Source organism: Ascaphus truei, chromosome 18 (assembly GCF_040206685.1).
Source record: "Ascaphus truei isolate aAscTru1 chromosome 18, aAscTru1.hap1, whole genome shotgun sequence".
In the NCBI taxonomy this organism is placed as follows: domain Eukaryota; kingdom Metazoa; phylum Chordata; class Amphibia; order Anura; family Ascaphidae; genus Ascaphus; species Ascaphus truei.
The window spans coordinates 37,383,124-37,399,365 of record NC_134500.1 but is presented as its reverse complement, the minus strand read 5'-3'; the positions used below and the strand labels follow the sequence as shown (position 1 = coordinate 37,399,365).

The 16,242-nt window shown below is 42.5% G+C and overlaps 1 protein-coding gene across 3 annotated transcripts in view; it reads right to left on the bottom strand.

Moving 5' to 3' along the window:
- The window catches only part of MAN2C1 (mannosidase alpha class 2C member 1), a 113,902-nt gene that overhangs the window by 33,437 nt on the left and 64,223 nt on the right, over positions 1-16,242 (bottom strand). For all 3 annotated transcript variants that reach the window (XM_075576120.1, XM_075576121.1, XM_075576122.1), the window contains 4 exons: positions 15,548-15,633; positions 10,608-10,775; positions 8,008-8,090; positions 7,652-7,746 (listed from right to left, as the gene is read on the bottom strand). In XM_075576120.1, coding sequence (XP_075432235.1) covers positions 7,652-7,746; positions 8,008-8,090; positions 10,608-10,775; positions 15,548-15,633 — 432 coding nt within the window. The remainder of the gene's footprint in view (positions 1-7,651; positions 7,747-8,007; positions 8,091-10,607; positions 10,776-15,547; positions 15,634-16,242) is intronic.

Below are 16,242 nucleotides of genomic sequence, written 5' to 3'. Positions count from 1 at the left end.
GTGCAGCAGTTCAAAGAAATGACATATTTTCAAAAGGCAGGTCATCATAATAATTTGATCCCTACACCCCAAATACAGTACATAAAAAGCACACAAACCAACCATGTGCAGTCAAACGCACAGGGCCGCAGTCAAAAGCTACAGTACAGCACAGATTGAATATCGTAATATCAAGATGGGTTTTGCAGGCTTGTGGAGAAAATAAAAATAAAAAATGAAGAGAAATGTTGTTTTTTTGGGACACTCACTCAAGCATGCAGTGGTGAATTTACAGGCGCATGCGCAGTAATCAACTAGCTCCCATCCCAAAGAGGATTACACGCAGCAGGGGTATAGAGAGGTGATGCTCTGCTAGGGACGTATTAAAAACACAATGGCAAGCGTTTTAGATTTTTATTTTGTTCCTGATAAAATAAATATTTATTTACCTTCTTGATAATAATCATTGACAACAACCCCCTCCCCCCCCACACACCTACAGTACACCAAAGAAAAAGAATGAATGACAAAACATGAATCAGATAATGTTTTTTTTTAACTCTCAATTCGCACAATGCTGTGCAAATCAGATTTACATATCAAATTCGAGAAGGGATTATCCAAAGCATTACCGTAAACAAAGCCTCAAAGGGTTGGGGCGGTTGGGTGAGTCATGCGCAGTAATCAGCTACTGTAGCTCCCATCTCAAAGAGGATTACACGCAGGCGCAGTGAGGTGACGCTCGGCTAGGGACGGATTAAAAACACAATGTCAAGCTCCAGAAAATGATTGACTCTGTAGAGGTGTCTGTCGATAAGAGTTTCAAATCCTTGAGCGAGTCCTGTGTGTGCGTGGGGGAGGGGGGTACAGCGTACAGCTGCATGAAGTTCCAAGAAAATGACACTGTAATTTCATAAGGCAGTTCAACATAATAATATGATCCCTACACCCCCAAATACAGTACATAAAAAGCACACAAATCAACCATGTGCAGTCAAACGCACAGGGCCGCAGTCAAAAGTTACAGTACAGCACAGATTGAATATCGTAATATCAAGATGGGTTTTGCAGGCTTGTAGAGAAAATAAAAATAAAAAATGAGGAATTTTTTTTTTTTTGGTCACTCACTCAAGCAAGCAGTGGTGAATTTACAGGCGCATACGTAGTAATCAACTAGCTCCCATCTCAAAGAGGATTACACGCAGGCGCAGTGAGGTGACGCTCGGCTATGGACGGATTAAGAACACAATGGCAAGCTTCAGAAAATGAATGACTGTGGAGGTGTCTGTCGATAAGAGTTTCAAATCCTTGAGCAAGCCTTGTGCGTGCTTGGGGGAGGGGGGTACAGGGTACAGCTGCATGAAGTTCAAAGATAATGACATACTTTAATTTCAAAAGGCAGTTCATCATACGATCCCTACACTCCCAAATACAGTACTGTACATAAAAAGCACACAAATCAACCATGTGCAGAGAGATGTACTGCACTGTACAGTAGATAAGAAGTTGAAATACCCTGCAGTTCAGTAAATTATCCTGTGTGTGCGGGGGCGAGCGAGGGGAGAGCGATGTATACTGTATGCCGAAATGTGACACTGTTACAGTACTGTACACGCCTATGCGTTTCAACAATTTTCAAATGAGACATACAGCACTGCAAATGCATGAATACTGTAAATATGCAAATTTACAATTACTGTACTTGCGTAGGTTGAACTGCTAAGGTATTAGACTTCCAAGACAACAGCTCGCGAACGCCCCGTGAGTTTTTAGACGGTATTGCAGTATTGCAGACAGCGATAATAAAATGCTAATATCACGAGCGCTAAAAACGCATTTCACTCCGGGCAAAAAAAAAAAAAAAACCGCATCTGTCCGAGATTATCAGAGAGCCGGGGATCCAGCCGCATTAGGATAAAGGCAGCCGCCACTGTACATTATATATATATATATATATATATATATATATATATATATATACAAATATAACTGTATGCTCATCTGCATGTCTTAGGCAGGTCTGCAACCCCGCCTTTCCCCATCATCACCCAGCATACAGCACTTCCACTGCAGCAAGGGATTCTGGGAAATGACATGCAAATGAGCGCACAGTGTCACTTTTTGCCTCAATAACCATTTTTAACATGGTTCCCTATAGGCTTAAGCTTGCTGCATGGTCACAGCTTTGAGCACAGCCAGGGTTAAGGTGCATACCCAGAAAACCACCCACAGACAGCTGTTTCGACATATATATATATATATATATATATATATATATATATATATATATAGCACAACAGAAAGAAAAAACGGCGCCAACCTAAACCATTATATGAATAGCCACATCAACATGAAGAAAAAAACCTACTGTACAAAAATGGGGAAGATAGTATACAGGCACAATACAAAAATATATAAAAAATAAAAATAAAATTATCAGATGTAAAGTCCAGAAAAATATATATATAAAAAATGTATACAAATCCTAAAAAATGCTCCAATTGCTATCCAAAAGAGTATCTGCAGCCCGAATGAAGGGAACACCACTTCCTTGAAGATATCTATAGAAACACAGAAAAAACAGGCGCACTCATTGCGTAAAAAGGTATAACAATATTTATGGAGTAAAGGATTTAAAATGCACACTCACAAACATAGCTTAATAAAAAGCAATTTTGAGTATAACTCAGCCAGCCCGACCCAGGAACCCGGTACTAGATGACTTCAGTGTCCGGTGTAGATTCACTGCAGCAGCCTCTATGGACGCCTCCGCAGCCCGGAGAACACGAGGGACGCCACCTTCCTCCCAATCCGGCGTCACACAGCGAGTTCTCAGCTCCAGGTATCGCGAGAACTCAGTGACGTCAGTGGAAATAGCCGGAACAAGTTCACATACGTGTATTCAGTGGACGGCTGAGATAAATGTTTCCAAAGCAACAACAAATGCTATAGCTGGCTTGTGAGTGAATAATTATTAAAAATGGAACAATACACCTCCACCAAACACTCTCTACGTGTTTCGTCTCAAAAGGAGAAAACAGTACAGGTGAGGAACATAGTATTTATAGTCAGATGAACCAATCAGAACATAGAAGACTACCAATTGCTAATCAGACACACATGGTCAATACCATGATCAAATTAACCCCCATATGTTCCAAAACACATACGGGCCAGATAGACAAATAGTACTAGAGAAAGTGACCAAATAGGCAGATACAAATAATAACATACAATTTAACAAATAAATTAAAATGCATATAAGTACTAAAGCAAGATATATTATAGCATCATTGGCTTAGTATTGTACTAATGTAATAAACAGATGTTAGTAGAGAAATATCAAAACTCCACATAATTGGGGTCAATAAATCTCCATTGGATAGTACATATAAAGAGATAATGACTAAAAGATTCAGAGAGATCAGAGTACAAGAGGGGGAGGGGGAAAAAAAAGGGGGGGGGGAGGGGAAGGAAAAAAAGGGGGGATGGGGGGGGGAGAAATAAAATAGAGTGAAACCAAATATTGGAACAATGGCATGGAGAAGGATTTTGGATCAATGGAGGTCACGCAAGCAAAGCTGGTACAGCCATATATAAAATGTGTTTGTTTTGTTATTAGTTGCATATCTAAACCACTGTCATAAAGGGACAATCAAACACAACATCTGAAACTGTGTGGTAATGCACGTGCCACCACGGAGGGAGCGAGGTACCTCGCTCAACCCAGACCTCCGTGAAAGCACTGCACCCCACAACAGGCATGATGGGTGTCATTTAGACCAGCGGTGCGCAAACTGTGGGGCGCGACCCCCAGGGGGGGCGTGACACTGCCGACGGGGGGCGCTGGGTTTACAGAGGCCCCGCGCGCTTCCCGAAGGCACTTGAATTAAGTGCCGGGGGAGCTGCAGGGCCTCTGTAAACCTAACTTACCGTGGCTCCGGCGGCTTCCTCCCTGTGTCGCCATGGCAACGAGGCGTCAAAATGACGCTGCGAGGTCATATGACGTCACGTTGCTATGGCAACGTGACGTCATTACGCCGGAGCGCGGGTAAGTTGGTGTTGGGAGGGGGGCGCGGGAGTGAGGGGACAGCCGGCAGGGGGGCGCAGGGCAAAAAGTTTGCGCCCCCCTGATTTAGACTACTGTACTGATGTCTATTGTATCATTGAGACCCCCTGGACACAACGTACCAAGTACATATATCCAGTAGGTCTCCCTGACACATAATTTCTTGAACCTATCACCATCCGAAAGGGAAGGTGAAATGGCCTCGATACCAAAGATGGACAGAGAGCAGGGATCCTTATTGTGTATACTATCAAAATGCCGTGATAAGCAGTGTGACTGTAGACCATGTTTCACATTTCTACGATGCTCGAGAAATCTGGTACTAACAGTCCTTGACGTGCGGCCCAAATATTGTAGACCGCAACGACAGGTAATGAGATAGATAATATAGGTACTCAAACAATTTATATAATGTTTTATCTCATGTACAGAACCATTAACAAGTAATACATCTACTCCTGCCACAGGGGAAATTTCCCCTTGTAGGAGTCTTGGTGGATGTTGTAGATTGTAGATCAATAATAGGCTTAAGTCTACTTGGGGCAATCATGGTCTTCAGACACCTTGCTTTTTTAAAGATAATTGGAGCTCGTGGTGGCACCTTAGGGCCTAGAATAGGATCATTCAAAATAATGCTCCAATGTCTATTGATAATATGTTTAACCTGATAGGCCAATTTGTTATATTTTGTGATAAATTTAGGAAATGAATGTGAAGGATTCCCGCTTGATCTGTCCATCGCTGAATCAAGGCCAGCAAGATCAGATCTGGTCCTGGACCTCTCAAGTAGAGCACTCCTATCAGTAGATTTAGCATCATCAAATGCCCTCTGCACCACCGTTCTGTCATAACCCTTTTGTAGAAACTAATTCTTTAGAGTCTCTCCTTGGGCACAGAAATCCGAGTTCAAAGAACAATTCCGGCGGATCCTAAAGAATTGGCTTCTTGGAATGTTATTAAGCCACTTTTTATAGTGGTTGCTACCGTACTGCAGGTACCCATTGGTGGAGACCGGTTTAAAGTGTGTTTTACTATGTATCCTCATGTCCGACTTGTCAATGAACAGCTCAAGATATAAAAATACCATCATATCTGGATGTATGGAATGGGTGAATTTTAACCCCATATCATTGACATTAAATGATTCTAATATGTCTTTCAGCTGACCCCTTTCACCATCCCAAATAATAAAATCATCAATGAAACGACCATAGAATACCAGACCCGCCACCAGCCGAGCATTGCCCCAAACAAGGATGTTCTCCCACAACCCCATGAAGAGGTTCGCATAGCTGGGAGCGAATCTGGTACCCATGGCCGTTCCACAGCTTTGCAAATAAAAAGTGCCATCAAACGTGAAATAATTATGTGTCAAAATGAACTTAATACAAGATAAAATAAAATCCTTTTGTGACACATGCAAATTCAAATCTAGTTGTAAAAAGTGATTGATGGCTTCTAAGCCCTTAGTATGGTCTATGCATGTATAAAGAGAACATACATCACATGTAGCCCAACAGAACGTGTTTGGTGGAGGTGTATTGTTCCATTTTTAATAATTATTCACTCACAAGCCAGCTATAGCATTTGTTGTTGCTTTGGAAACATTTATCTCAGCCGTCCACTGAATACACGTATGTGAACTTGTTCCGGCTATTTCCACTGACGTCACTGAGTTCTCGCGATACCTGGAGCGGAGAACTCACTGTGTGACGACGGATTGGGATGAAGGTGGCGTCCCTCGTGTTCTCCGGGCTGCGGAGGCGTCCATAGAGGCTGCTGCAGTGAATCTACACCGGACACTGAAGTCATCTAGTACCAGGTTCCTGTGTCGGGCGGGCTGAGTTATACTCAAAATTGCTTTTTATTAAGCTATGTTTGTGAGTGTGCATTTTAAATCCTTTACTCCATAAATATTGTTATACCTTTTTACGCTATGAGTGCGCCTGTTTTTTCTGTGTTTCTATATATATATATATATATATATATATATATACCATAATACCATACCATAATACTGAGTTAAGTTATGGTGAGTAAAAAAAGTGACAAAAGCCCTCCACAGGAAAGCAAATATGCAAATACAACTGTATGCTCATCTGCATGTCTTAGGCAGGTCTGCAACCCCGCCTTTCCCCATTATCACCCAGCATACAGCACTTCCACTGCAGCAAGGGATTCTGGGAAATGACATGCAAATGAGCACACAGTGTCACTTTTTGCCTCAATAACCATTTTTAACATGGTTCCCTATAGGCTTAAGCTTGCTGCATGGTCACAGCTTTGAGCACAGCCAGGGTATATATATATATACTTGGTTAAATTATGGTGAGTAAAAAAAAAAGTGACACAAACCCTCCACAGCAAAGCATATAGCAAATGGAAATATAACTGTGTGCTCATTTGCATGTCATTTCCCAGAATCCCTTGCTGCAGTGGAAGCACTGTTTGCTGGGTGATAATGGTGAAAGGCGGGGTTGCAGACCTGCCTAAGACGTGCAAATGAGCATACAGTTTATTTATATATATATATATATATATATATATATATATATATATATATATATATATATATATATATATATATATATCAAATGGAAATATTACTGTATGCTCATTTGCATGTCTTAGACAGGTCTGCAACCCCGCCTTTCACCATTATCACCCAGCAAACAGTGCTTCCACTGCAGCCAGGGATTGTGGGAAATGACATTACTGGCTATGCATCTTAACCCAGGCTGTGCTCAAAGCTGTGAAATGCAGTAAGCATAAGCTTACGGGGGACCATGTTATATGGTTTTGAAGCAAAAGGTGGCACTGTGTGCTCATTTGCATGTCATTTCCCAGAATCCCTTGCTGCAGTGTGTGCTGGGTGATAATGGTGAAAGGCGGGGTTGCAAACCTGTCTAAGACATGCAAATGAGCATACAGTAATATTTCCAATTTTGCCATGCTTTACTGTGGAGGGTTTTTGTGACTTTTACACACACCCCACCCCCACACCCCCCCCCCCACACACACCCCCCCACACACACACCCCCCACACACACCCCCCACACACACCCCACCCCCACACACACCCCACCCCCACACACACCCCACCCCCACACACACCCCACCCCCACACACACCCCCCCACACACACCCCCCCACACACACCCCCCCACACACACCCCCCCACACACACCCCCCCACACACACACCCCCCCACACGAGACCCTCCCACTGAACCTTCAAAAAGGAACAGCCTCACGGTTCCTCACTCACCACGTGTCAAAGTCAAACTAATACTGTAGCAGAAGCCGACCCTCCAAGGGATTTCACCTACACGCCACAGATCCAAGCTTCAAAGTCAATCTCTTTTTTCCCTGAAGGCTGTAAAATCCCACTTTAATAAGCAGCCCAAAACAGAAAGGGCAGGAGCAGATTTACTGCAGGAAACAATTGCAGTTACATATTTTGTTTCTGTGGCATTGGTTTTATTTGATAGATCTGATGCTGTATTTAGCACCTTTTACCTTATCGTAACAATCTTATCCTAATAATATTCTTTATACCATCAAGGTACAGTTATACTTCCCAAGGCAACGGTATATGCATTACCTGTTGGAGGCCAGCAAATGCAGTGATGTCACACGGCCCACTGAATCAATGTTGGCACGGAGGATCCCATTCTCCATAATTACAGAGTTATCGTCCTGTAGTGGAATAACAGGAAAGGAAATGAAGAATGATTAAATATCAAACCAAGGGAGGGAACGAAAAGCTGCAGCTTAATGTGATTACATTACTTAAGAAACTATTATTGTATGTAGGCACAGGAGGAGGCAAACAAGATTTTCCATTGCAACAACGGAGGTTAGTAAAGCATCACAAATATAGCTCATTCAAAGTAATACATTGATGAGGAATAAAGTTTTGGGAATGGATAGGACTTTGAGCTGACCAGTCGTACTTACCTGCTTGATGACCGTGACAGGAACAATGGGACTCAGGTTTACAGGAAGAACTACATAACCCATACTTGGCACCTTCACGAAGCCTAATAGAAAGAAGCCAGAGAATTGCAGTGGTACAAATGGAAAGTACACTATGTTCTACTATGTCAGCAGTACTTTGATAATTAACTGGAATTGCTTTTTATTTGACAATTCTGTGCATTTAGTTCTGGTCCCTAAAGGGTTCCCTGTAATTTTCAGATCATTTGATGCATCTGATCACATAGTTGCTATTAGAGATTATTGGGGGTTCCTCAGAATTTCACTTAGGGATCATTCTCCAAAAAAAGGTTGTAAACCACTGCTCTACAGTATGCAACTTCAAAGAAGCAATTAAGAGCAGATGGAACCTCAAACTGTGTTCTTGGAAGATACCACAAAACAAACAGCTTAACTACAGGCAACTGAGCCGTGAACAGACTAATATCTGTTTTAGACCCAACTATTTAAAGGCCTCACTATACTGCACTACCCTAGTTAAATGGAAGGGATGGAAGTAGCGCCAACCAAAAGACCCCCTAACAATATACAGCAGCACAGAATAGAGAGTGTAATCTTAATATATAAAATCAAATGGTTAGTGCTATCTGCGGTGAATCTGATTGGTCCTCAGCCTCTGGCCAATCAGATTGGTGGGTCTGACGTCACCCAACGGCCACTGTGTTCCCCCTCGGCCACACACACTCTCTCTCTGTCCTCTCACCCCCCCCCCGCATCACACTCACCTCCCTCCCGGCGCTCCACTCACCTCCCTCCCTGGCGCTCCACTCACCTCCCTCCCCGGCGCTCCACTCACCTCCCTCCCCGGCGCTCCACTCACCTCCCTCCCCGGCGCTCCACTCACCTCCCTCCCCGGCGCTCCACTCACCTCCCTCCCCGGCGCTCCACTCACCTCCCTCCCCGGCGCTCCACTCACCCCCCTCCCCGGCGCTCCACTCACCTCCCTCCCCGGCAGGGGAACAGGCAGTGGCCAGGCAGACTTCAGCTGCCTCGCGGCGCCGAGTGCCTAAGATGGCGGCGCCCGGAAGGACCCCCTTCCTCCCTCTCGGCGCCGAGTGCCTAAGATGGCGGCGCCCGGAAGTAGAGGTATGTGTGTGTGTCGCTCTCCCACTTCCCCCCACCCCCCAGAGTACGCTCTCTACGGCTCAACATATCCGAGGAGCAGGAGGAGGGCGGCAGGGAGTTGCGGCCGCGCAATACCTCCTTTGTGCCACCGGGAGTCGGCGGAGGCCACGAGGGGGAAGAGAACCAGTGGCAGCCCAAGGAGCGCGGCATGCTGCCAGGTGAGGAAATGCAGGGTGAGGAAATGCAGGGTGAGGAAATGCAAGGTGAGGAAATGCAGGGTGAGGAATCCATACCTTTGACGCCCCCCCCCTGCCTTTGAGGCCCCCCCCTGCCTTTGACGCCCCCCTGCCTGCCTTTGACGCCCCCCCGCCTGCCTTTGACGCCCCCCCGCCTGCCTTTGACGCCCCCCCGCCTGCCTTTGACGCCCCCCCCACCTGCCTTTGACGCCCCCCCCCCGCCTGCCCTTGACGCCCCCCGTCCACTCCCTGCCTCCGGGCAACGCCGGGTATATCAGCTAGTAAGGGTATACAAAAATAAAAATAAATAAATATTGTACTTAAAGCCCTGTAGCTAGAGTCCAAGGAGGCGATTCCAATTCCTCCAGAAAACATTAGCAGAGAAGAAAAAAGTCCTCCAGCGCGTGGATTCAAGTTGTCATCCCCGATGCATGGTATCTGCCTCAGCCGTTTTAGGAGCTGACTTCTGTCTGTGTGCTGCACTGGCTTTCTTGGCTTGTTTACAGCTAAGTTGAGCCTCCTGTTTGTGTCCTTCGCTTTGGACCTGGAATGCGCATTCCAGAGGCTGACCCAACCGGATAGAGCTGATGCTGAAAAGCTATGCACAAATGCCAATGTGTTTTAGCCGTTTGTGAGTGTATCCTCTCTCTTATTTTCCTATTGTTATTAAATATTATGCCAAGTCCCTTTCTCCTCTAATTTTTAAAGACATCATTGTGGAAAGTGTGGAGGAGTTTCTTCCAAGTGTGAAATAGTCACATGTAAGTGTATGTTTTTAAGTATATACATATATGGTATATTCTTTATACACACATTATACCACTGTCTTTTGTCTTTGTTTTTCTGTCCTTATTCTCCCTATCCATACATCGGGGATGACGACTTGAATCCACACGCAGGAGGACTTTTTTCTTCTTTACTACCCTAGTTAAAACAGAATGTTCATTTTGTACAGTATCCATATGGCTGCTACATTACAATCCAAGCAGGAGTCAAAAGTAACAATTAAGAGCAATCGTTTGCTCCATCATTTTTTAATGTGATAAGGGAATCATATCAAGGGAATTTAACATACGGTAGACGATAAAACAAGTATCCTCATGATAGGACGCTGCTAGATGTTTACTACTAAATGTTTGCCCCACCAAAATGCATAAAGAAGAAATTTAGTTACTTTAGAACATGCAACAACTGCTACTTCAGCAAAAGCCGTAATATTGAAAAAAAAAATATATAGAACGGAACATGTTTTGCTTATACCCAGCGATTGATCTGAGACTCCAGAGATGGAAATCACCTCCGTGCGCTCCCAAGGCAAAGTGTTTATAACTGTGACAGGTTGGTTGGGAGTAGGCTGTGGCGAGGAAGCCGCTTCCACTAGCGACTGCATAGATTCTTTCAGTAGCTGACCTGCTCCAATTCTTATCTCTGTAAAGAGAAGGTTTTGATTACCAAGACTTAAAACTTAAGTAACAGATAACAGCTCCAGGAGGGTCGGTTGCAAAAGTATTTAAACATGTCTTTAGGGAGTGATGGCTTACACTTTGTGCTTACACATTTAAAAAAATGTTTTTATAAAAGGAAAGGTACAGATGTACTGTACAGTAGATGGCTTCATTGTTCCTGCTGGTGGAACATGTTGGTGAATATGCACCAACATAGATACTGAATTCTGTGGCACCTTTGATATTCTGAGTTATAATGGGATATGTTGTGGTATCTGGGGGTACAATGTCACACATTACAGCTTTAACAAAGGAAAATAATGGACACTGATAGTCCTTACTGGAGTCAGGAGGGAATCATTTGTCTCTTAACTGGCAAAGTTTTAATTGTTGACCTTCCTTTAGATCAACAAAACTAGGATATACAGTATACAATGTAAAGCATATGTAGGCGTATCACGCGCAGTATTTTCAGCCTAATCTACTATACTACATTACTATGTTATTTTCAGCCATTAATTATTTAGCCAGGAACATCTTTATAGAATTCTGAAGATGAAGTTATACACTTGTGATATACACTATAAGTACCCCCCCCCCCCTAAAGACCTTGGCAAGATGGGCTTTAGATTATGTTTGAGTTGGATACATGTGGCATGTTTAAAGGTGATTTCTCCCATGAATTCCATAAAATCAGATTTCAAGGTCATAAGGCAAAGAATGAACATATTAATTCTCCTCCCAGTGTTTCTTTGCCTCAAAAAGTGCTGATTTTCATTCCTTCTTTTCAGGTCTCGTTAAAGAGTCTAGACATTGCTAGAACATACAAAGTACTGCAAGTATATACTGCCAGGCATCACAGCTTGCACCCGAAGTAAATGTGAGGACCAGGGAAAGTAATGGAAACGATGGAGCCGTTTATGTATCGAAGCAAACGTTGTGTAATTCTGCAGCATCTACTGTAGTAACTCTCTATTTTCAGAATGACTATCATGGGAAAGCAGCAACGTATAACCTGTGCTAACACTACAATGCAAACAGTTTACAAGTATAATAGGCAGTATCATACCTTGTTACCTAGTGAGCCATTTCAGCCTCTTTATACCTCTCCCATAAATATATGCATGTGGTATAGCTGACAGTGTGCAGTCTGTGTCTGTTTTGCACCATTACATAAAGGACACACAAACACACACCACGATTCAAAATGTTAATCCTGCGAAGCAATGTTATACTAAACTGGGCTCATTTAAAAACACTGGCTTTGGACTGTGTATGTGTAGGCCGATACTTAGGAGAGTGCAAGAGAAGGTGGTGAGGAGGAGGGGTGAATTGTGGTTTCCAGCAACAAGGCTGAGCAACACCTGGATACTTATAGGCAGGTATCCAGCTGACACTGGACAAAGCAAGAAGGAAAATCAGACATCATAGAGATAACATGCAGGAGTAAATATAGCATGCATCATACTGCACAAAAAGGAGCATATAGTAAGACAAGACAGTCCTAATAAATAGTGATGTACAAACAAGGCTTAGAAATGCAGAGAGCAGAATACAATCTGAGCTAGAAAGCTAGGAGATTAGGTTTCTTAGAGTAAAGGGCTACCTTTCTGAATGTAGGTACTGTAGCAACGAGGCTGAGAAATGCATAGATATGACCAGGTAAGCATCCAGTTGCTGCTGATTAGTTTAGTTGCAACAGGGCAGATACAACAGAAATGCTGGACCTGGAATCATAACTTCCCCACATAACTACAGCCTTCCAATTGGAAACAGATACTGCATGTGAAAGGTGCATTTTGATTATTTACTTTACTCACGCATGGAAAGCTCATTTTGTGACAAGGAAACATTAACAAGATGCAACCCTTACCTAACCGGCGTAGCAATGCCGCAATTTAAATGTTTAATCTCTAACCGGGGGTTAATGTCTAAAGTCTTAGCTGTAAAACTGGGGCAAAATCAATGCAAGAGAATTACACCAGTGTTATCAAAAAACAAAAAGTCCCTGCTCTCTATTCATTTTCTTTGATAAATAAGATGCTGTTTTGAAGCCTGAAGCCTGTAGTAAATAGACCCCATTTCCTGTTAAAGGTTAGGACAATAGTTTTAATGGATATTTTTCTGCCTCAGCAATATCCATCGCTGAAAATAATAATTCTTATATTACATACTTAATGATAGTAGCTTCAACATGCATCAGAACAGGTATGGGTCCCATTTTTCTCTAGTGCTGAATAGTGTAATTCAGTTCCAGAGTAGTGGTGACTCATACCTAGTACTAGAACTAGATAAACCTACATTGGAAATATAAAATTGCTATACAGCACACTATCCATCACTAGATTATATATGGGTTTTTTTTTGGTTTTTTTAAATCTGCGTTTATTTATTTTTTCCAATGTTTTCATTTTACTAAGTTTACTGGTGATTGTTACATAGTTACATCGTAGATGAGGCTGAAAAAGACATACGTCCATCAAGTTCAACCTATGCTAAATTTAGACAACAGATACTTCATGCTATATCTATACTTACTCATTCATCCAGGGGAAGGCAAACAAAAAACCCCAGTGACATATCATCCAATGATATCTCATAAGGGGAAAAATAAATTCCTTCCTGACTCCAAGAATTGGCAATCGGATTAATCTCTGGATCAACATTATTCCCATGTTTACTTATTTGGTATATCCCTGTATAACTTTGCTTTCTAAAAAGATGTCCAACTTTTTTTTGAACAAATCTATTGTATCTGCCATCACAGTCTCCCATGGGTAATGAATTCCACATTTTAACTGCTCTTACTGTAAAGAACCCTTTCCTTTGTTGCTGGTGAAATATCCTTTCCACAAACCTTAAGTGATGCCCCCCGAGTCCTTTGTACTGTCCTTGGGATGAATAGTTCTTTTGCATGCTCTCTGTACTATCCCTGAATATATTTGTATATAGTTATCATATCCCCTCTTAGACGCCTCTTTTCTAATGTAAATAAATCTAATTTAGCTAGCCTCTCCTCATAAGTTAGATTGTCCATCCCCTTTATTAATTTGGTGGCTCTTCTCTGCACTCTCTAGTTCCATAATGTCTTTTATAAGGATTGGTGCCCAAAATTGTACTCCATATTCAAGGTGTGGTCTTACTAATGCTTTGTAAAGGGGCATAATTATGTTTACTTCCCTTCCATCCATTGCCCATTTAATGCAAGATCTTGTTTGCCTTTGCAGCTACTGCATGACATTGGGCACTATTGCTAAGCCTGCTGTCTACAAGCACTCCTAAATCCTTCTCCATCAAGGATTCTCCCAATTTATCCCCATTTAATTTGTAAGTTGCCAGTTTATTCTTGCTTCCCAAATGCATAACCTTACATTTATGTAACTGTATTTGTAACCATGTATTTTGTTTTACTCTGTGCCCAGGACATACTTGAAAACGAGAGGTAACTCTCAATGTATTACTTCCTGGTAAAATATTTTATAAATAAATAAATTTATCTGTATTAAACCTCATCTGCCATTTACCTGCCCACGTTTTCAGTCTCTCCAAGTCCTTCTGAAGAGAAATTACATGCTGCTCTGATTCTATTACCTTACACAATTTAGTATCATCAGCAAAGATGGAGACTTTGCTCTCGATCCCAACCTCAAGGTCATTAATAAACAAGTTAAAAAGCAGGGGTCCCAGTACCGATCTCTAAGGTACTCCACTCACGACCTTAATCCAACCTGAAAAAGTTCCATTTATGATAACCCTCTGTTGTCTGTCCTTTAACCAGTTTTCAATCCAGGTGCATATATTTTTACGGAGTCCAATTTTCTTTATTTTATACACCAACCTCATGTGGAACCGTATCAAAAGCCTTTGCAAAGTCTAAGAAGATCATATCAACTGCATTACCCTGGTCTAAATTCCTACTTACCTCCTCAAAGAAACAAATGAGGTTAGTTTGGCATGATCTATCCTTCATAAATCCATGCTGACTTTTGCTAATAATTTTGTTTTCCATTCGGTATTCCTGAATATTATCCCGTATTAAACCTTCAAGTAGTTTCCCCACTATTGAAGTTAGGCTTGTTATAGTTTCCATGCTCTGCTTTGTCTCCAGATGTAGCTGTGCAGCTACAGAAGGTGGAACACAATAGTAAATAATGTTTAATTACCGCTTTTTATCGGTTTTAACAAAAAGTGCAAGATGATCTGCCTGTGGTGTTTTTCAGGTATTTCTCGGTTAAAACCTAAAACCGGAATCCTTAATTATAAGTATGGATAATGTTGCTTATTCAGTCAAGTGCGCTGAATTAAATAGGACCGAATTAGCACTACTGTATAGTACTTTATTAAATAAGCCTTACTGTAGCATAAGCCTAAGTGTCGGCCCCTGCATGGGCGCATGGCAGCGCGTGCAGCCGCGGACGAGCTGCAGGGGGAAAGACTAGATTGCGACTGAGGGGAAGGGGGGCAAGGCCATGACGTCACGTGGCTGGTTCGCCCTCATTGACTGGCCCACCGCCGTGACCAATGCTCGGCCGTCGTGCCAAAAGGCAAAAATCTTCTCTTTTCGTCAAGGCGGTCCCGCATCACGGCTTGTGTAGACACACACGCCAACTGGGGCCTGCCCCATATAGGGCTGTGCCTTGTGTGCGGCATGCACGCCGTTGCGGCCACTGGGGACTTGGCCTAAGACAGCTTAGAAAACAGGATCCATAATTTTGGAATCATTTTAGGTATCTTACCCAACGATGTATAGCTCACCTTCATAGAACCTCAACGCATCCTCTACCACCTGCTGGATACAACTTCCAGGTAATACATCATGAAACTGATTCAACAGTAGTAACCTTGGAGGTTCAGAAAAGAACAGAAAGAGATAAGCAACACAAAGGCCCTTATGTCAAACATGTAGAAATACATCTTCACTTTTTGCACAAGTCCACTGGCTGTGCTTATTTCTCCCAGTACGATCACTTAGTATACATGTTTTACGAAGCACCCGTGGCGGACGACTGGAGTTAACAAAGCGCTCTCTAACATTTGTTGCAAAACTGCCCATAATGCAGATTTATTGCAATATTTAGAGTAAATATGTGATCAATGGCTCCATCCACTATAACATCATCTTTATGTCCACTTAATTTAGTTCGTAGTGATAAACAATGCAGATATGATGTCTCGAATCAAATTTGGAGTAAAATTACATTGCCTCTCTTTACGTTAATATAGCAAGATCTTTGCTCCACATTTTGCACCATGTTGGTCAGCTTGCAATTTAGGGAGTGTCCATAAGAGGAGTTACATGACACAAATTATAATGACGGTCTATAAAATCCTGTGTCTCTTTGCATTCAGAGAAAATGCAAAGACTAAAGTTGCGTAATCTTTTATGGCTAACAATTTGACACTTTCTTACATTTTAGCAGTAAATAGAACAATGTGTCAAAACATATATT